The sequence below is a fragment of the Nycticebus coucang genome, chromosome 12, assembly GCF_027406575.1.
Source record: "Nycticebus coucang isolate mNycCou1 chromosome 12, mNycCou1.pri, whole genome shotgun sequence".
NCBI lineage: Eukaryota > Metazoa > Chordata > Mammalia > Primates > Lorisidae > Nycticebus > Nycticebus coucang.
In genome coordinates this window covers 74,623,442-74,645,148 of record NC_069791.1, presented here as the reverse complement: position 1 = coordinate 74,645,148, position 21,707 = coordinate 74,623,442, and the positions used below count along the sequence as shown (strand labels likewise).

The window sequence follows — 21,707 nt, the reverse complement described above, 5'->3', positions numbered from 1 at the left end:
CTTCTGATTCCAAAGTGGCAGCTCACAAAGTGAACTTGGTGAGCAGGAAGGTGTTATGGCAGGACTTACTTTTTTTTTTTTTTGTAGAGACAGAGTCTCTCTATACCACCCTCAGGTAGAGTGCCGTGGCGTCACACGGCTCACAGCAACCTCTAACTCTTGGGGTACGTGATTCTCTTGCCTCAGCCTCCCGAGCAGCTGGGACTACAGGCGCCCGCCACAACGCCCGGCTATTTTTTTGTTGTTGCAGTTTGGCCGGGGCTGGGTTTGAAACCGCCACCCTCGGCCTATGGGGCCGGCGCCCTACTCACTGAGCCACAGGCACCGCCCCCACCTCAGTCTCTTAAAGTGCTGGGATTACAGATATGAGCCACTGTACTTGGCCAAAAATTCTTTTCAACACTTTTTTTCTTCTTTATTTTTTCCATGTCAGATGGGTAATGTGGGTTTGAGGGTGGCACACCTCACACAAGTGTGAAGACCCAAGCATCACACTTATAAACTGTGAAAGGCTCCTTAAAATCACTCTTGCTGGCCAGGTGTGGTGGTTCACACTTGTAATCCTAGCACTCTGGGAGGCCAAGGCCGGTGGACTACAGAAGCTCACAGGTTCAAGACCAGCCTGAGCCACAGTAAGACCTTGTCTCTAAAAATAGCCAGGCGTTGTGGCAGGCATCTGTAGTCCCAGCTACTTAGGAGGTTGAGACAAGAGAATCACTTTAGCCCAAGAGTTTGAGGTTGCCACGAGCTATGACACCACAACACTCTACCGAGGGTGACAAAGTAAGACTCTATCTAATAAAAAAAAAAAAGAAAAGAAAAAAGAAAGTATCACTCTTGCTGTTGAGCAGAAGATGGTGGCTTCTAAATTAGCTATTGGTCATCAAAATCGAATTATCTCCTTCCATTTTCCCCACACTGAGGAAAGCTGATATCATTGACCACACTACCCTCAGCCTGCCATTCAGACTGTCCACCTTAGTCTGGTCCCTGGCCCTCGTAGGTGACCTGAAGCTCCTGTTGAGGGGGGGAGTCTGGGAGACCCAAGCTTGCCTCAACCAAACCAATCCAGCATGTCCACTAGAAAGTAAGTCCCGTTGGCGGTGCCTGTGGCTCAGTGAGCAGGGCGCTGGCCCCATACACCGATGGTAGTGGGTTCAAACCCAGCCCCGGCCAAACTGCAACAAAAAAAATAGCTGGGCGTTGTGGCAGCCGCCTGTAGTCCCAGCTACTCAGGAGGCTGAGGCAAGAGAATCGCCTAAACCCAGGAGTTGGAGGTTGCTGTGAGCTGTGAAGTCATGGCCCTCTACCAAGGGTGATAAAGGCCCTCTACCAAAGGCTTAAAAAAAAAAAAAAGTTAGCCGGGCGTTGTGGCGGGCGCCTGTAGTCCCAGCTGCTCGGGAGGCTGAGGCAAGAGAATCGCGTAAGCCCGAGAGTTAGAGGTTGCTGTGAGCTGTGTGATGCCACGGCACTCTACCCGAGGGCGGTACAGTGAGACTCTGTCTCTACAAAAAAAAAAAAAGAAAAAAATCACTTGAGGCCAGGAGTTCAAGACCAGCCTGAACACCACAGTGGACCCTGTCTCTACAAAAATTAAAAAAATTAGTGAGGTGTAGCCAGGCGTTGTGGTGGGTGCATGTAGTCCCAGCTACTTGGGAGGCTGAGGCAAGGGAATTGCCTAAGCCCAGGAATTGGAGGTTGCTGTGAGCTGTGTGACGCCACGGCACTCTACCGTGGGCAATAAAGTGAAACTCTGTCTCTACAAAAAAAAAAAAAAAAATTAGTGAGGTGTGGTGGTGCATGCCTGTAGTCCCAGCTAGGGGACCCAGGCATCTAAAGTTGCTGTGAGCTATGATGATGCCACTGTCCTTGTAGCCCAGGCACCAGAGTGAAGCCATGTTTTTAAAAAAAAAGAATTATTGGGCGGCGCCTGTGGCTCAGTGGGTAAGGCGCCGGCCCCATATACCGAGGGTGGTGGGTTCAAACTCGGCCCCGGCTGGGCGCTGTGGCGGGCACCTGTAGTCCCAGCTACTCAGGAGGCTGAGGCAAGAGAATCGCTTAAGCCCAGGAGTTGGAGGTTGCTGTGAGCTGTGTGAGGCCACGGCACTCTACCGAGGGCGATAAAATGAGACTCTGTCTCTACAAAAAAAAAAAAGAATTATTGGTTCGGCGCCTATGGCTCAAGCGGCTAAGATGCCAGCCACATACACCTGAGCTGGCAGGGTCAAATCCAGCTACAACCAAAAAATAGTTCGAATCCCAGCTGCAACCAAAAAATAGCTGGACGTTGTGGCAGGCGCCTGTAGTCCCAGCTATTTGGGAGGCTGAAGCAGAAGAATCGCTTGAGCCCAGGAGTTGGAAGTTGCTGTGAGCTGTGATGCCATAGCACTCTACTCAGGGCGACAGCTTGAGGCTCTGTCTCAAAAAAACAAAATTATTATAGCAAAATATACATAACATGATGTTTACCATTTTAACTATTTATAAGTGTATGATTCAGTGGCATTATGTTAACATCATCATTTATTTCCAGAATTTTTTCATTATCTCAAATGAAAACTCTATACCCATTAAATAATAACTCCCCATTCCCTCTCTCTAGCCTCTGTTCTATTTTCTATCTCTATGAATTTATGTATTTCGGATACCTCATATAGGTGGGATCATATAATATTCGTGTTGTATGGCTTATTTCACTTAGCAAATGGGCTTATGGCCTTTTGGGAAGACAAGGTGATCAGTTTTAACCTCCCAGCTCTGATAGTCATCCCAAGTGTTTTAGCCCATATAGGTTGCTATAATGAAAATAACCATAAACTGGATGGCTTATAAGAAAGTATTTATTTCTTACAGTTCTGGAAACTGGGAAGTCCCAGAACAAGGTGCAAGCAGATATGGTATCTGGTAAGGGGACCATTTTCTCATAGACAGTATGTCTTCTTGCTGTATTTTCAAAGGTAGAAGAGCAAACCAGCCCTTCAGACCCCTTTTAATTAACTATTTATTTATTTATTATTTTTTTGCAGTTTTTGGCCTGGGCTGGGCTTGAACCCGCTACCTCTGGCATATGGGGCCAGTGCCCTACTCCTTTGAGCCACAGGTGCCACCCTATTTATTTTTAATCTTTTTTTTTTTTTCTAAGATAGTATCTTACGCTGTCTCCCTGGGTAAAGTACTGTAGCATCATAGCTCACAGCAACCTCAAACTCTTGGGCTCAAGTGATTATCTTGCCTCAGCCTCTTGAGTAGCTTGGACTACAGGTGCCTGCCACAATGCCTGGCCTGTTTTTGTAGTTATAGTACAGATGGGTCTGGCTCTTGTTCAGCCTGGTCCGGAACTCCTGAGCTCAGTAATCTACCTACGTTGGCCTCCCAGGGTATTAGGATTACAAACATGAGCCACTGTGCCTGGCCTATTTTCTTCTTCTTCTTCTTTTTTTTTTTTTTTTGAGACAGAGTCTCAAGCTGTTGCCCTGGGTAGAGTGCTGTAGTGTCATAGCTCACAGCAACCTCCAATTCTTGGGCTTAAGCAATTCTCTTGCCTCAGCCTCCCAAATAACTGGGACTACAGGTGCCTGCCACAATGCCTGGCTATTTTTTGGTTCTAGTTCTCATTGTTGTTTGGTGGGCCTGGGCTGGATTTGAACCCGCCAGCTCCAGTGTACGTGGCTGGCACCCTAGCTGCTTGACCTACAGGCGCCGAGCCACCTGGCCTATTTTCAATCTTTTAATAGAGACAAGGTCTTGCTGTGTTGCCCAGGCTGGTCTTGAACTCCTGGCCTCAAAGGATCCTCCCACCTTGGCCTCCCAAAGTGCTGGGATTATAGGAATGAGCCACCGCACCTAGCCCCTCAGGTTCCTTTTATTTTATTTATTTATTTATTTTTTATGAAAATTCTTTTTTTTTTTTTTGCAGTTTTTGGCTGGGGCTGGGTTTGAACCCGCCATCTCTGGCATATCGGGCCTGCGCCCTACCCCTTTGAGCCACAGGCACCACCCTCAGTTTCCTTTTATAAGGGCACTAATCCTATTCAAGGTTTCCACCTTCATGACCTCATCATCTCCCAAGTGGATTAGGAGACAGCAAATACATTTGGGTGGGGGAGGACACAAAAACATTTACACTATAGCACCAAGTAAACTCGCCAAGTTTACTGAACACAAAAGGGGTAACTCCCCCCAGTTGCTGCAGCTTCTTCTTTTCCTGATTCAATTCAAAACTTCTTCTTTTCCTGATTCAATTCAAACCATTGTATTCTTTTTATTTTTTTTTTTTGTAGAGACAGAGTCTCACTTTACTGCCCTCGGTAGAGTGCCATGATGTCACAGGACTCACAGCAACCTCCAGCTCTTGGGCTTATGCGATTCTCCTGCCTCAGCCTCCCGAGCAGCTGGGACTGTACAGGCACCCGCCACAACGCCCGGCTATTTTTTGGTTGCAGTTTGGCTGGGGCTGGGTTTGAACCCACCACCCTCGGTATATGGGGCCGGTGCCCCATTCACTGAGCCACAGGCGCTGCCCCAAACCATTCTATTCTTTAGAGCAGCGGTTCTGAACCTGTGGGTTGCGATCCACAGGAACTGTATTAAAGGGTCGCGGCATTAGGAAGGTTGAGAACCACTGCTTTAGAGCTAGGGAAGCAGATGCCAACCAAGGTTATGAGCATTCCCTAAGACCAGCAGAGGAGGAAGACCCTCTGAGCTGGGGAGGCAAGTGCTTGAAACCCAAGTTCTGCCTCCACAGAGGGTTCTGCCCACCTCTAGACCTGTGAGTGTCTCCTTTTGTAGGAGGTGGGGGCAGAAAAGAGACAAGTTGCAAGGCAGAAGCAAATGAAGCCAGATCAGATGCAGCCTGTAGGCCTGGCAGACTTGCAGGAGGGCAGAGCTGGAGTGCTCTTGCGGGGATGAAGCCTAAGACTAAAATCTGGGGGCTTCCATAGAGATGGCAGATTTCCTGAGCTAGGAAGGCCAGCAACTCAGACTTCAGAACGTGAAGCCTGAAAATTTACAGAGAAGAAAAGAACATTCTTTTTGCTGGGGGGTATTTAGGAGATAGCTTCAGCAGCTTCAGCTTGTGTTACAGGCTGTGAGTTCAGTAAGTTAAATTTTGTAGGGGACAATGACACATTTTGGGAAATGCTCTGAGAACAAACACACGCTGGGCCTGGACCACTGGGAGAGATCCCAGTAGTGAAGGGAAGATATTTCAGGTGGATCATAAAGCAGGGGGAGACCTTTGTCAGGTAAAAGAAAGGGAGGAGCCTGGACAGAGTCATAGAGGTGTGAGAGGCTCTAGAATATTCTGAAAACAGGAGTGGGGTGGAGCAGGTATTGGTTTGGCTGGATTCCAAGGCACCTGGGAGATAAAAAAGGAGTGAGCTGTTGGGGCCTTGGCCTCTGATGCCAGAATGAGGCCTGTGGTTTCCTCCTGGGCACAAAAGAGGCTCCAGAGCTGTGCTTAAGCAGGTGTGGTCACATCAGAGCTGGGGGTGGGGTGTCTTCTCACTTCTTTCTCACATGCCAATTTCTTAAAATCTGTGAGTCAAGTGCAGTGCTATTATTGGGACTGTGACAACACCTCTAACAGTTTTTGGAAAATGTGTGTGTGTGTGTGTATCCGTGTAAGCACACCTCTGGTCCTTTCCAGCTGTGGCCTCCTTTTTTTGTTGTTTGTTTTTGCAACAGAGTCTCATTCTGTTGCCCAAAGGCTAGAGTGCTGTGGCTTCAGCCTAGCTCACAGCAACCTCAAACTCCTTGGCTCAAGTGATCCTCCTGCCTCAGCCTACAGGTGCCACCACAACAGTTGGCTAAGTTTTCTATTTTTAATAGAGATGGGGTCTTGCTCTTGCTCAGGCTGGTCTTGAACTCCTGAGCTCAAATGATCCTCTCACTTCTCAGCCTCTGAAAGTGCTAGGATTACAGGCACCTGGCAAGTGGCCTCTTATTTATGTGGACTCAGAGGAAGTCTGGTCTGGTCTGAACAAACCTGAACTAGTTGGTAGTTGGTACCTGTTTCTTTTTCTTCTTTTTTTTTTTTTCAGACAGAGTCTTGCTCTATCACCCGTGCTAGAGTGCTGTGACCTGTGCCTCTCTTACAGCAACCTCAAATTTCTGGGCTCCGGTGATCCTTCTGCCTCAGCCTCCCGAGTAGCTGGGACTACAGGCGCCCAGCACAATGCCCGACTAATTTTTCTATTTTTGGTAGAGACATATGAGTTGTCACTCTTGCTCAGGCTGGTCTCGAACTCCTGACCTCAAGTTATCCTCCCAGAGTGCTGGGATTACTGGCAGGCCTCATTTTTTCCTTATCAAATGCATTTCTCTCATTCTCTTTCAAACATGCTAGAAGGAAGCCAGAAGAAAAGCTCTCCCAGCCCCCAGTTGCTTTTCCTCCTCTGCTCCTCCACCACATAGCTATTGTGTAGGGTCCACCCTGGGGCACTGGGTGCCTGAGTCTTTTAGTCAGGCAGCCCTCCTCTGAGTCCTTGCTTGGTGCATAATCTTTCCTAGTTGTGTAAGCCTGGATGTAGCCCTTGATTTTTCTTTTTTTTTTTGAAACAGAGTCTTACTCTGTCGCCCTGGGTAGAATGTCGTGGCATCACAGCTCACAGCAAGCTCTCAACTCCTGGGCTTAAGCGATTCTCTTGCCTCAGCCACCCAAGTAGCTGGGACTACAGGCGCCCGCCACAACGCCCGGCTATTTTTTGGTTGCAGTTGTCATTGTTGTTTTGGCAGGCCCGGGCTGGATTTGAACCTGCCAGCTCTGGTGTATGTGGCTGGTGCCTTAGCCGTTTGAGCTACACGCGTCAAGCCCCTTGATTTTTCTGAACTTCAGTCTCCATCTGTGACGTGAAGAAATAATATTTACTTTGTAGGGTTGTAAGGATTAGCAGTGCACACAAAAGGTCTTGCATAATGGCTGTGACTGTAGATGCCTAGCATTCAGTAGTTTCTCAGTTATTTTTACTGTTACCTGTGAAATCATAGGCAAGGCAGAGTGGTTTTGGTGCCTCCTACAGTGGCATCCTCTGCCCCTTCCTGGCACCCAGCCCATCCCAGATCTCATTTTCTGCCTGTCAGGTGGGCTGTTGCAGGGACATTGATGTTGAAATATAGGACTTTTAGAGTCCAAACACATCACTGGAAGTAGAGAAAGCAAGCAATGGTAGAAGACCAGACAGAGACACCAGTCTCAGATCCCCCCACAGATGGCTCCAGGGGTGAGGTAGAGGAATGAGGTGACTGGAATCATGGTGAAAGGCAGATTTAGAGTTAAGGTGCCCTGGTGCCATGGTTCACAGCTATAATTCTAGCACTCTGAGGTGGGAGGATTGCTTGAGGCCTAGAGTTTGTGGCCAGCCTGAGCAAGAGAAAGACCCCATCTCAACTAAAAATAGAAAATTTTTAGGCATTGTGGCCCATGCCTGGAGGGAGTCCCAGCTACTTGGGAGGCTGAGGCAGGAGGATCACTCGACCCAGGAGTTTGAGTTTGCAATGAGCTATGATGATACCACTGCACTCTAGTCTGAGGGACAGAACAAGTCCCTGTCACAATTAAAATAAGAAAAAAGTTAAAGACTCTCTTATATGGCTCGGTGCCTGTGGCTCAAGCAGCTAAGGCGCCAGCCACATACACCTGAGCTGGTGGGTTCGAATCCAGCCCGGCCCTCTGAACTATGACAGCTGCAACAAAAAGAATAGCCGGGCATTGTGGCAGGTGCCTGTAGTCCCAGCTACTTGGGAGGCAGAGGCAGGAGAATCGCTTAAGCCCAGGAGTTGGAGGTTGCTGTGAGCTGTGATGCTAGGACACTCTACCCAGGGTGACAGCTTGAGGCTCTGTCTCAAAAAGACTCTCTCATAGTTTGCTCCTTATGGGGGCTATAGTTTACTATGGTGTAGTACTGCACCGTATTACCTTATGGTGTAGTTTACTCGTCGTTTATTTGGCTTATAGTTAGTGAAGACCGTCTACGTCATGGGCCTATGGTAGGGGGGGCCTAAAGGTGAATGAGATGGATGCATCATAAATCATAAAGCAGGGAATGAGCCATTGACACAGAAAATAAAGTTAGTATAATTGGTAGGAATAAAATGATGACTTTTAAAAAGAAGATGAAAATTTAAAATTATGAGATGGGAGGAGGTAATCTTCTATAGGCGGGGTGGACTGGAAAGGCCTCTAAGGTGCCAGGCGCAGTGGGAAAGGAGTGGGGTGAGCTTGGAGAAGTGATGAAGGTAGGGACAGCTCTGGAGGTGAGATCAGAGAAGACAGGGGCTGGCTCACAGAGAGACTTGGGGCTGTTGGGGTCTTGGTTTTCCTCTGTATGCATGTATCTCCATCACCCAGAACTGGGCCAACCAGAGCGGGGAATCCTGAAAGCCATGGGGCTTTCATACACCAGGTCAGCTCCTCCACTGACTCTGTGCTTCAAGAAGTCCCATATCTCCAAGCCTGTTTTCCCACTCAAAAACCATTAATATTTTCCTAAAGAGCTTTTAGTTTTCACTGTGCTACTACATGGATGCCTTAAAGGTGGGGGGGGGCGGGGCGGGGACACCATTCCTTTACATCTTTTCCTTTCTACCTGGGTCAGGTGTGAGGTGGGAAAGCTGTACCTCTGGGTCAGCAGACTACTCTTAATAAAGCTTTGATTCTTAGCCGGGTGCTGTGGCGGGCGCCTGTAGTCCCAGCTACTCGGGAGGCTGAAGCAAGAGAATCGCTTGGGCCCAGGAGTTGGAGGTTGCTGTGAGCTGGGTGAGGCCACGGCACTCTACGGAGGGCCATAAAGTGAGACTCTGTCTCTACAAAAAAAAAAAATAATAAAAAAATAAAGCTTTGATTCTAGTGGTGCCTGTGGCTCAAGGAGTAGGGCGCTGCTCCCATATGCTAAGGGTGGTGGGTTCAAAACCCAGCCTCGGCCAAAAAAATAAAAAAGCTTCGATTCCTTAAAAACAGGGATCTTGCAGAACTGTTGGCAAACCTTTACCAGGAGAACTCAAGGGTCACCTCCTTTTTCCAAGTGGGGCACATAGACAGTCGGGGAGGGCAGTCCCAGGGGAGCAGGTGTGGGTCAGAGCTGCTGTCCCTCTCCTCCTCCCCACCAGTTTTGTCCCATTATTGCCTTATTACTGTTTTCAGTCAGATGTAATTCCAGCATTTTCTATAATCTTGATCTTTTCATTGATACCAGATTTTTACACAAAGATTTGTATATAAAATGATTATGTACCCACCAGAATACATTCCCCAGCAATTAGAACGTTTAAGATGCAGCTCCTAACACTCCTTCCCGCACATCCCTTATTTATTACTTTCGAAAGTGTTTTGTGATTTTTTGGGGATGTGTTTACAAATCCAATAACAATTCTCATTTAGAGTTGCAAAACACGAAGCCATTTTGAACTGAGACAGATGGCAGCTAAATGAAGTTTAATTAAAGAATGAGTGCTTTGAATCAAATCACTTTTTCAAAAGTACAGTACACTGAGATTCTGGAGAGGCTGCATAAACAGCATCTGGGACTTCTGCGAGGAAATACTGAGTCAAGACTCTCCACCCCCATCAGGAGCTGGGGGTGTACTGTGGGTGAGTCCTGTGTCCTCTGCCCTGTGCCCTCCACCCAGGCACACCTCCCAAAGACAGGGAAGATATAAGGCAAGCTCTTAGTTCAAACGCTTCAGCTTGGTGAATGGGTCCCCTCCTCTGCATTTATGCAATGAGGGCTCACCCAAGGTACCAAGAGGGCTTGCTGCATTGAGTGTCTATGGCTTCCCAACTGTACCCTGAGAGTGGGAGGAGACAGAGGGAGTGGCCTGGTGGGGTCAGGAAGGAGCAACTTTCTGCTCTGGCTGTGGATCTCAGTGGCTGGGACAGCAGCAGGGGGTGTGCAGCAGTGTAGATGTGGGTGCCAGTGGGTACTGGGGACAGCGGACAGGACAGGCTGAGAGGGGCCCTCACTGTAGGGAGGGGAGAGTGGAGGAGGGTTTTAATCCAGAGTCACAGGATCTGATGGGGGATGGGCTACAGGAGATGGGTCTGAAGGCTGGGTGGCCCACACTTTCTGCACAGAGGGCAGCCAGTAGAGGGGCCACTCCTGCTGGGATCCCCTGGTGGCTCTGGGGACTGGGATGTAGGCGGGAGGAGGGCCTTGCTGTGTGCCAGGCTTGCAGTTTCCAGCTTCTATCTGGGAGGAAGCAAAGCCCCAAAGGCTGAGATAGGTCTTTCCTCCCAACTCCTGGCATGGTGCTGACTGGGAGGCTGGCAGAGGCTCCTGGACTGCTTTGATCATGTACTCATTCAGAACTCGGTTCCTCCAAGGCATAGGGCTCATTCTGGCTTTCGGCTGAGCCACCAGAACTAGATCCCAGGGTTATCATGACCCCTCCGCTAGCCAGCACTCCACGCAACCAGCTGACCTCTCCTTGTTCTCAGCACCAGGCCCAAACCACTGCCACGTCTTGGTGGAACTAATGGGCCTCCCAGGTCATTCCTCCTCCTTCTGATTCCTCTTTGCAGGGAGGGGCAACTGTCCAAAGATGTAGGCCTGGGCCTGGCTCTCCCCTGGTGTTCTATGTGTGACTCTCATTTTCCCTCTGGAAATCAGAGTGCACAGCTGGGCAGGGAGAACTCAAACTCAGGCCCCTCACCTGCCCTGGGAATACCCTGCGGACCGTCCTCAGAGGTCCTGATAGAGGCCCTCACCAAGTCCCCATTTGTCGCTCCATCTCATCTCCAGCCACTCTCCCTCTGGTCTGGAGACCCCTTCCAGAACGTCTGGGTTCTCCATCGAGCCCCCTCTGCTTTGTCCACACTGCCTTCTCCTCCTAGAGCACTGTCCCACCCCACCCTGCCCCTCTGTCCCACAACACTTGACTGCTCTTCAATTCTCAGCTTCAAGGACTCTTCTTGATTTCTGCACCAGGTGCAGGTCACCCTGCTTTCTGCTCCAGGGCACCTGCCTTCCCCATGAAGACATTTAACCAGCTTGTCCATCTTCCCCGCCGAGAGGGCAGGGCTCAGTAAATACATTAAATACATATCAAGTGAACAGGCAGCCACTATGTGCTGGGCCCAGGATAGTTGCCAGTCTCACTTTGTCACCCTGGGTAGAGTGCAGTGGTGTCATAGCTCACAGCAACCTCAAACTCTTGGGCTTGAACAATCCTTGCCTTAGTGCCCTGTGTAGCTGAGATTACAGGCGCCCACCACTACACCTGGCTAGTTTTTCTATTTTTAGTAGAGACGAGGGTCTCAGTCTTGCTCAGGCTGGTCTAGAACTTCTGAGCTCAACCAATCCACCTGCCTCGGCCTCCCAGAGTGCTAGGGTTACAGGCGTGAGCACCATGCCCAGCTGACAGGCAGGTTCTTAAAAAAATTATCTTACTGCCTCCACTCTTGTCACTTCCTTTAACTTCCCACCTGCCACTAGGGTGGTCTGAGACACAGCTGGGACCCATCACTGCTCTAAATGCCCAGAGCTCTATCAAAAAGCCTGTCCCTGTCTTGAAGGCCCCTGAGCTCCCTCTCTGATGCCTTTCTTCCAGCCATGGGGATCCCCTTGAGCTGGGCCCCTCTGTGAGCATCATACTTAACACCCTGGACTATAGAAATTGTCCAGATTGTTCCCTACCACACTGTGTGCTCCCTGAGGCCATTTCTGCCTGTCCCGGCCCTGCCCCAAGCAGAGAGGACGAGAGACTGTCCCTGCATACAGGTCCAGCCCACAGACGTAGGAGGGGAGGTGGCTGCATGTGGCTTCTACATAGCAGGTCTGTGGCTCTAACCACTGTCTGGCGGGAGGTTTTTCTGTCTGTGGCACTTTTGCCTTCTGTGGCTTTCCATCTTGAGGTCACATGCCCCCAGAAGCAAAGAAGAAAGTGAGGTCTGTCAGGGACACCACCTCTGCTATGGCAAGGAAGGAGGGCCTTGGCAGGCCACTGGGGCAGGGTTTCCTGACTTCATCCCCAGTGACAGCTGCTGCCACAATCCCAACAGAAAACACACAACAGTTAAGAGCAAAGGCAACACTTTTTTTTTTTTTTTTTTTTACTTATTTAAAAAGGCCTTGGTGGCAGGAATATAGTGTAAAAATCATTGGAAAAACTAAAAGGCATTGATACATATCCGAATATACCCTTTGTACATAAATTACATTTCCTTTAGTCTTTCTGAGTGAGGTCCTGATTCAGTACTGAGGTCTAGTAATTAAGAGGTCTTGGAAGCTGCACGTTCAGGCCGGCATAGTCCACCATGTACATTGGCCATTGCTAGAGAGAGGGACAAATGTACTGGGTTAGGATTCCAGGTGACGCAGAAAGAATACCAGAACACTTAACTCTGCTTTCTGAAGGGCTTCCTCAGATGCTATTTATTTTGAGGCCACTGAGGACCAGAGAGGGGATGTGACCTGTCCAAGGTTCAGTAGTGGCCATGGAGCCTGAGCTGGAGCCTTTTCACTGTCCCACCTGTGTTCCAGGGTCTGGTCACGTGGCACAGGCCTAGGGACCAGAGCGTGAGGACTGGCTCAGCCCAGGTGTTCACCCTGTGAACTCAACCTCACATGAGAGCTGCCCTGTCTCTCTAGGGGCTGCAGGAGCTAGGGACCCTCTGTGGGCATTCAGACACCCACGTGGGGTTAAAGGCAAAGCCTGAAGTCTTGGGTTCTCCAGGATGGTGTTGAAGGGAGATACAGTCAGAGGATCAAGAAATCCAAAAGCATTTTCAAATGTGCTCAAATATTCTCCTCATTTGGACTCAGGATTTCAAAGCTAGTATTTTGAAATAAAAACCTTTCCAGTGTAGGCCCTTAATGAGGTTTCCTTTCAGGTGGGGAAGAACTAAACCCAGTACTATGGCAGACAGAGCTTTGGAAGTGAGTTCTTCATCTAACAGGGAACAGCGGGGCCACAGTGGAGTCCACCCGCCCTCAGACTCCTGTTGTCCTCATCTACACACTGTAGGTAGCACCGGCACCTTGCAGGGTCATGGCGTGGCAGGGAGCCCTGCTGGGGGTGTGGGCAAGTCCCATCCCTCTCCTGGACCTCGACTGGCCCAGCTGCCTGACCGGGATGTGAATTCCGGCCTGGGTGCCAGTGAGCGCCTGATGAGAGGAACAGACTATCTCAGGGGTAGCACAGGCAGATGTGTCTGCACCTCCGAGGCTGGAAGGCCCCACTCAGAGTCCAGTACCTCCCTGTACCCCAAACCCACATCCTGGTGTAGATGGCCTTGCCCGAGTGAGGGGTGAAGGCCAAAGAGAAGAGTGGTCGAGTCCAGATTTGTGCAACTTTACCACAAGTGAAATTTGATTGGTGGATGCTAGAGACTCCGGCTTAGAGGACGAGGAAGAAGACGAGGAGGAAGAGGAGACGGAATTTCCTTCAGAGACCCGCTTCCTCTTGCGCTTGGGAATGCTGCTGTCTTTGGCTGGTGGGAGAAAAGGCTGTTGATGCCAAGGCCACTTTGTGTGAGGCTCCCAACCTCCCTGGAGAAGGCCTCTGTCTTCAGGCTTCAAGTCCCCTTCTCATCATTTGAGGCTCCTGATCCCTGAGTGGCCAGCGCCCACTTGTCCAGTCTCCTTCCATAACTAGGCTCAAGGGTCCACCCACCCCGGCCCTCTGCTCCTGCTCACCGGTCAGTCTTTACTAACACCATCCTCCGGGTCCTCTTCACAGCCTCATCTGACCACCCAGCCTGTGGTTCTGGCTTCCCCAGACCTCCTAGAGCCCATCTTGACCCAGTATCCCCCCAAAACCTTAGACAGTGTGGAGGAAGTCCTTAAGTGGCCCTGAGCCTTCCAGCTCTTATGAGTGAAATGTGAATAAGATCTTGTAGGATTGCTGCGAGGATCCCACGAGATAATGTGCAAAGCACTTAGCATAGTCTCTGGCACCCAGCACATACTCAGAAACTGAGAACTGGTATTAATAATGCTGTTGTGGTTATTGCACAGGTGTGATAGTCCTGAGTTGACAGTATACAGGTTCAACAAGTGGACAAGCAGTGCCCCAGGGGAAAGAAACTCTATTTTATTTTACTTATTTTTTTTGGAGACAGAGTCTCATTCAGTTGCCCTGGGGTTGAGTGCCATGGCATCATAGCTCACAGCAACTCAAACTCTTGGACTCAAGCGATTCTCTTGCCTCAGTTTCCCGAGTAGCTGGGACCACAGGTGCCTGCCACAACGCCTGGCTATTTTTTAGAGACGGAGTCTTGCTCTTGCTCAGTCTGGTCTCAAGTTCCTGAGCTTAAGCAATCCACCGGCCTGGGCCTCCCAGAGTGCTGGGATTATAGACGTGAGCCACCGTGCCTGGCCCTAGAAACTCTAGTTTAGAATCAGAAATCCTAAGTTCAAATTCCACTGTGGGTACTTACTAGCTGTGTGGCCCTAGGAAAATTTATTAACCACTATGAGCAAAGAGGGGAAAAATGTGCCATAAGACTCAAAGGAGATATACATACATACATAAAAGAGCCTGGTACCAAGCCCAGCACAGATCAGGGCATGGCAGGTGTCTTGTTGCTGCTGAATTAAATTGATGTGAACATATAAAGATTTTAACAAAGATCTACAACCGTGTGCTGGAGTGGATGGTCTTAGTGACACAGAATCACAGTAGGCTGAGACCATGGAGCAATCCTCTGTCCAGCTGGTGGAGGAAAACTAGAGCTGGGGGTCGGATTCTGTTATGTAGCATGAATAGAATACGGTGGAGGTGGGAGGAGCCCAGGCTGTGAGCCAGAGAGGGATGTTTGTGGGAGTTGCCATGAAAAAGAAGTCAGAGGCGTTGGCTGCCATCCTCTGTCCCAAGCTGGTCCATGGGCTCTGGCCACCTTGGGGTCACCATGAGACCCTAAAGATAAATGGCCCCAGTAGGGGGAGCAATGGGAGAGTAGTGGGTGTAGGTAACAGTGTTTACACTCAGAGCATTTGTCCCAAACCCTCCTCCCTGAGCCTTCCATGGAGAATTCTGAGACCCAAGAGCAGCTCTCAAACCTAGTTACCTCTGGACTCCATATGGTTTCCATGTCATGCCTGACCCTTGCAGTTGGCTCTTGATAGGAGGTGGCAGCCTCCTGGGCCACCCTAGGCTTTGGAGTTCCTGGTGAACCTGGACCCATCTGGAGTCAGAGCCTCAGGTCTCAGGGTCAGGGGTGGCCTCATTGAATTCCATCACCATCCCCACTGAGCAGTCATACTGGGGCCTATAGTTCACAGAGGTCTGTGGTTCAGAGACATGGTGCTGACAGCAGGCTCTAGGCAGCCTCTGACTCATGATGTGGCCTTGGCAAGTCCCTTCCCCTATCTGGGCCTCAGTTTCCCTGCTCTAGGACTAGAGAAGTGTTTCTTTTTTGTATAGACAGAGTCTCACTCTATCACCCTTGGTAGAGTGCCATAGAGTCACATGGCTCACAGCAACCTCCAACTTCTGGGCGTAGGCGATTCTCTTGCCTCAGCCTCCTAAGTAGCTGAAACTACAGGCGGCCACCACAACACCCAGCTATTTTTTTGTTACAATTTGGCAGGGGCTGGGTTTGAACCCACCACCCTCAGTATATGGGGCTGGTGCCCTACCCACTGAGCCACAGGCACCACCCTAGAGCAGTGTTTCTTAATCAGGTGCACATCATAATCACCCAAGGCTATGTCTCACAAATCCTATCACACACCTGCTCCATCAGAACCACTGTGCCAGCTAACCCTCCAGGTGCCTGCTGAGAGGGTCTGTGTGCCCTGCAAATGCAGGCAGGAGGGATGGGGCCAGCCCGTCTTGGGCAACACCTGCCTACTTCACCCTCACTTGTCACCTGCCACTTCCTCTCCCACTCAGCCTCCAGGACCATCCCTGAGGTCCAGTCTGCTCTTTGTCCTCTCTAGGTAAACTGACACACTATGTTGTGCAGGCTTCTAGAGGCCTGTTGGGGACACTTGGCACTGATAATAGCAACCTTAGGCTCCCTGGGGAGGCGTGTGGGGTGGGCTTTTCTCAAGGTGGTTGGCCACTTCCGGTATTGAAGACAACTCCCTGGTCCCCATGAGACAGAAGGGTGGCTTCTTCAGCCTCTGACTCACCTGGTACCTTGGCATCATTGCAGATTTCTGCAAAAGGTCTGAAAAAGAAAGAAAAGAGGTTTTCCCCTCCTCACTTGTTCTGTGAATATGGGCAACGCCCACCATGACAGAGGAGCAAGGTAAAACCCACCCCTGGTATATGAAGGGCCTGACCAGGCAAATCTGACCTGTGATCAGAAACACATGCCTAGATTTGTGTGAGTGGAGATTTGTCACAGGATTATTTTAAAAATATCTTTTAATTTTAATTTTGATTATTTTATTCTCAGTGTTATTTATATGAGAAAAAAAGAAAGAAGTAACACATTTCTATCAGCAAAAGATGTTATGATCTATCCAGATTACCAATGATTGGCCAGTCATTAAAGGGAATTATTACAGCCATGGATAGTACTCGAATGTGTACAAGGCCAAGGTCATAATAACCAGGCAGGAAACAGCAAATTTTATTTACTCCTTACAGATAAATGCCAGGTGTTGTCAGCTTCATTCTCCAAAAAAGAACATCTAACAGAGTATAGAGAAAAGTGGAAGGAAAGCTCCAGAATGTCTTTGGTGGCTCCCTCTGGAAGGTATGGTTAGTGGGAGTGGGCATTTTCTCCTTATGGTTTCCTGCATTTTCTAGGAGTTATTTCAGAGACTGAGCTATCCTTGGGAGGGGAGGGAAACCTCTGTTTTTTATTTGAGTCTGTATAATTTGCCTTTTTTGGAAAATGCAAATGTTATTTTAATTTTAAAGCATGTATATAAAATTGAAACGTAGTATAAAATTGGAAAGAAAATATACATGGGAAAAAAGTACAAAAGAAATGCACACAGCATTGATGCTGAGCTGGTGATTATAGGTTATTTTCTTCTACCTTCTTGTATTTCCCAAGTTCGCTATGTGTATTGTTTTTAAATTCAAAATAATTAAACTTTTCTTTTGGGGAAAGGGTGTTGCTCTATTGCCCAGGCTGGAGTACAGTGGCACATTCATAAACTCACTGTAAATCTGAATTCCTGGGCTGAAGCAATCCTCCTATCCCATATTCTCAAGTGGCTGGGCCTACAGGCACACACCACCACGTCTAGCTAATTTTTGTAGAGATAGAGTCTTACTATGCTGCACAGGTTAGTCTTGGCCTCAAGCAACCTTCCTGCTTCAGCCTCCCAAAGTGTTGAGATTACAGGTGTGAGCTGCCACGCCTGGACAAACTATTATATTTTTTAAAAGACTGTGAAGATCACACCTGTAATCCTAGCACTCTGGGAGGCCAAGGCAGGTGGATTGCCTGAGCTCACGGGTTTGAGACCAGCCTGAGCTAGAGCAAGACCCTGTCTCTAAACATAGCCGGGCGTTGTGGTGGGTGCCTGTAGTCCCAGCTACTTGGGAGGCTGAGACAAGAGAATTGATTGAGCCCAAGAGTTTGAGGTTGCTGTGAGCTGTGATGCCATGGCACTCTACCTAGGGCGACAAATGAAACTGTCTCATAAAAAAAAGACTGTTAAGATATACGGTAGAATATGGACAGTGGTTATCTCTAGGTGTTGGGAGAATTAAATTACTGTTTTTCAACATATGTTAAAATTAATCAGATAGTCAGGAAAAGTCACACTTAATTAAAAGTTTAAAAACAAGTAAACACCTATGAATGTCAAGATTGTGTTTTTTTTTTTTTTAAGATTGTGTGTTTTAGCAGAAAGGGGTTGGAATGAAGACACCTGGTCTGGATCCCAGCTGACCCACCATTACGCTGATCTTCACCCCCACTCCCCCCACCTTTGCTGTGGCTATCAGTTTTCCCACCTGGAAGACCTGCGCCAGTGAAAGCCTTCTCCTCCTTCTCTCCCTGACTCCTGTCTGGACCTGTCCCTCCTAGATCAGGCAGCACCCTCCTATGGCCTCCACCACGGCCTGTGTTGCACTCACTGGAGCTGGTTGATGACGACCATGTGGATGTTCTCCCGGGCCTTTAGGATCTTCTCCAGCCGGTGGATGTCGTATGTGTTGGGGTTCCGGAAAGGGATGTCATCGGGTAGGCCCGTGACCTCAACGGCATCTGGGCTGTCCCGGATCAGCTTGTAAGGGACCAGCACAGGTCGGTTGAGGCCCAGGGCCTCACCTAGAAGGCACAGGGGGTCAGAGTGAGGGCACATGACCCCTGTCAAAAGCAAAGCCCGCTAGGGATAGGGCTAGAATCTGGCATGCCCCAGCTCAGCAGCTGTGACACACAGAATTTAACAATCAACACACACACCACGCACGAGTCAGGAACAAGGCAGACGTGTCCCCGGGGAGCAGGCAGGCCAGCTGGGGGCAACTGGAGGCCAAGCTGGCTGCACAGGGAGAGGGTCACCCAGCAGGGCTGGCCCCACACACTGACCGTATTTCTCATTGAAGAGCTCCTTCACCTGCTCCCGGAGGATCACCTTCTCCCCTAGTCTGTTTGCATCATCTTCATCTACAAGAGGGCGACAAGGGCACAAGAGTCAGCATTAGTTCAGCCATTGATCCTGCTCCTTCTCCCAGGCAGTGGGAAGGGACAGCCTGCATCCCTGCCACTGCTGTCTGGCCTCTGATGTCTGTCCATCCATCCCACATTTTCATATCAGTACCCCCAGCCATAGGCCTCACGTCATAAGGAGGCAAAGCACCTTCCTGAGCGGCTCACAAGCCCCCTGCCCCCTGGTCACAGTACACACCCCTCCACTGCCACAGGACATACTTAGGAGATAAGGGGTGGGGAGAAATCAGGGTGTCCATCCTCAGTAACTGTGTGAGGCCCCCAGAAGAGTGGGATGTTTAATGGAGCTCTGAAAAGCAGGCAGCAGTTTGTGACATGGGGCACTGGTGGGAAGACACCAGGTGGAAGGACAGCTGTGCACCAGCATGGAAGGGTGAAAGGCCTCATCTTTTTTTTGAGACAGTCTCACTGTGTCACCCTGGGTAGAGTGCTGTGGCATCACAGCTCACAGCAACCTCCAACTCCTGTGCTTAAGCGATTCTCCTGCCTCTGCCTCCCAAGCAGCTGGGACCACAGGTGCCCGCCACAACACCTGGCTATTTTTTGTTGCAGCCATCATTGTTGTTTGGTAGGCCTGGGCTGGATTTGAACTCGCCAGCTCAGGTGTATGTGGCTGGCACCTTAGCTGCTTGAGCCACAGGTGCCAAGCCTGAAATGCCTCATCTTGTGTGCTGGATATGGCTGAACTTCCAGGTGGTACAGGGGAGGTGGCAGTAACGGGCCTAGCTAGGTCTGTGAACAGAAACTGGCATGTCGGGAGGCTGAGGCCTGTGATGGGGAAGCAGACTGCGCCTGGGAGCAGGGGCGGGGCCCTGTGTTCTCCTTGTCCAGTGCCCAGGTGGGGCCACCTGCTGCTTCCCTTGAGTTCTCTATATCCTAGAGGAGTGGCTGAAGTCAGTTAGCCCTGGAGGCAGGGCCTGGGCTGGAGAAGGGTCCAGGGCAGAGCCTCAGAGGAACTCTTGGGCCTGTGCCAGGATTGGGAGGGGGCAAGGGTGCTGGAAACATGTGGCCACACTGCTGGGCCTGTGGGGGGTGGAGGGGAGGAGTTGGTCACAGGCAGAGAAATGGGGGCAGAGTGAGTCTTTGGAACAAAACAACTCCTGTTTTAATCTTGAAAACCTTTGGCGGGACTCACTTCCATTGAAGCCAGCTCAGAATTGCTGAGCTCTGTACTGCTCAGACACAGCTCCCCACATCCTGTCCCACACCGTCCTGAGGCCAGTCCTTCTCCCAGAGCTCCTTCCCTGGCCACCCAGGCATTCCCAGTCCCCACAGGGCGCTAGTCTGGCCCACTGGTGCCCACACTCTTGCCTCTGGAATCTGGGTCTACACATCTCCAAGTGGCTCCATCTCCCTCCAACCAAAGCTGGCCAGCCCCTGGTTGCCTTAGAGACACTACACGCCACACAATGTCCCCCTCCAGTGTCCTCTCTTGGGAAGAGATGCCCCAACTCAGCCAAGATCCCAAGCTCAGCACTCCATAGCTGTTGGACATGGAGTGGACAGGTGTGGCTGTCTCTGTGCAGCAGGTCATCTGCAGAGCACATCCACTTGCTGCCCCTGACACTGGCTCTCACTGCCTGAGGGCGGCATGGATGGACAGATACCAACAGAGGACAGGCTGTCCTCTGCCTTGGAGAGGCGATGCCAGGCTGTGGGCAGGGGAGCAAAAACCCCAGGATTAGAAACCTGGCTCGTGTTATTCCCTGGATAAATATTTTTTAAGCCCATTTAGAAGCCGGGCGTGGTGGCTCACGCCTATAATTCCAGCACTTGGGAGGCCAGATGGGTGGATTGCCTGAGCTCAGGAGTTCCAGACCAGCCTGAGCCAGAGTGGGACCTCGTCTCTAAAAATAGCTGGGTGTTGTGGTGGGCACCTGTAGTCCCAGCTACTCGAGAGACTGAGGCAAGAGAATTGCGTAAGCCCAGGAGTTTGACGTTGCTGTGAGCTATGACGCCATGGCACTATACCAAGAGTGACAAAGTGAGATGCTGTCTCAAAAAAAAAAAAAAAAAAAAGGTTGGGCGGTGCCTGTGGCTCAAGGAGTAGGGCGCCGGTCCCATATGCCAGAGGTGGCGGGTTCAAACCTAGCCCCGGCCAAAAACCACAAAAAAAAAAAAAAAAAAAGAAGGCCACTTGGACACTGTGCTGCCCCTTAAAGAGCACAGAAGATAGCCCATAACTGTCCTGCACCCTGGGTGCCTGTCGCAGGGATCCCACCCCAGCCAGGGCCCGGGGCCCAAAGCTCCACAGATGCAGTCTCATCTACACTTGAAGGCTTATGGGCTCCGACCCCCAAGGTGGCTGTGAGAGGTGAGCAAGACACACAACTCCCAGTAACCTGTGGGTGCTCAACACACTAGCTGGTGAGGAAATGCCCTGCTCCTTCCAGGTCCCACCTGGTCTAGGAGAGAGAACCCCCCCACCTAGCTAAGGAGGAGGAGGAGTGCTATGGGGCAGCCAACAGGACACTAGCAGAACATGGGCCCCAGGCAGGGAGCGAGAGCTGTGGGAGCCATGAATGTCAGGGTAGTAGGGCCTGGCAGCATGGGAAGCGCCCTGAACAACGCTGGCGCGTGGCAGGGCAGAGGGGTGTTTGGTACAACAACAGGAACAAACTCAGCACATGTATCATACAGACACTGGGCTAGCCCCAGGGCTCAGAGAGGATTCCCAGCTTCCTCTCTCTGCTTTTAGTTCCTGCCACCTCTTTGTATTTCATTTAAAGGGAAGAGATTACATTTTTTTAAAGGCTGAGTTTTTGAAGGAAATGGTGGGGTAGGTCTGCTATGTGCTGGGACCTGCTAGTGGATCCATATCTGGGCCCCAGCCCCACTTTCCCCACTCCCCTGAGGGGAAAGGGCAATGTGTCAACCTGAACAGACATTCGTGCCTGGCTCTGCAGGCCACAGGACAGTGCCCTTTCCCTGACACTAATTATGGCCACTGTTTGTGGCTCAGGAAACTTGCCTCTCCCACTCTGATCAGTGCTAAGGGGGAAGGCTGAGATGCTCAGACAGCCCAGCTGGTGGACCTCTTCACAGGCAGCAGATGGATCACAAGACCCCCTTCTTGACAGAACCAGGGCCCTGCCTGCTCTGCCACACAACCATTATTTGGATTGTG

General features: G+C 50.3%; 1 protein-coding gene and 1 pseudogene across 5 annotated transcripts in view; both read right to left on the bottom strand.

Moving 5' to 3' along the window:
- Positions 1 to 427: 427 nt before the first annotated feature.
- Positions 428 to 514, bottom strand: LOC128563054 (uncharacterized; annotated as a pseudogene).
- Positions 515 to 12,028: 11,514 nt separating this feature from the next.
- The window catches only part of GTF2IRD1 (GTF2I repeat domain containing 1), a 123,801-nt gene continuing 114,122 nt past the window's right edge, over positions 12,029 to 21,707 (bottom strand). For 4 of the 5 annotated variants that reach the window (XM_053555799.1, XM_053555797.1, XM_053555801.1 and 1 more), the window contains 4 exons: positions 18,440 to 18,517; positions 17,986 to 18,178; positions 16,074 to 16,111; positions 12,277 to 13,426 (listed from right to left, as the gene is read on the bottom strand). In XM_053555799.1, the coding sequence (XP_053411774.1) occupies positions 13,176 to 13,426; positions 16,074 to 16,111; positions 17,986 to 18,178; positions 18,440 to 18,517 (560 nt within the window). In that variant the 3' untranslated portion in view covers positions 12,277 to 13,175. The other variant, XM_053555798.1, reaches the window with a different exon arrangement.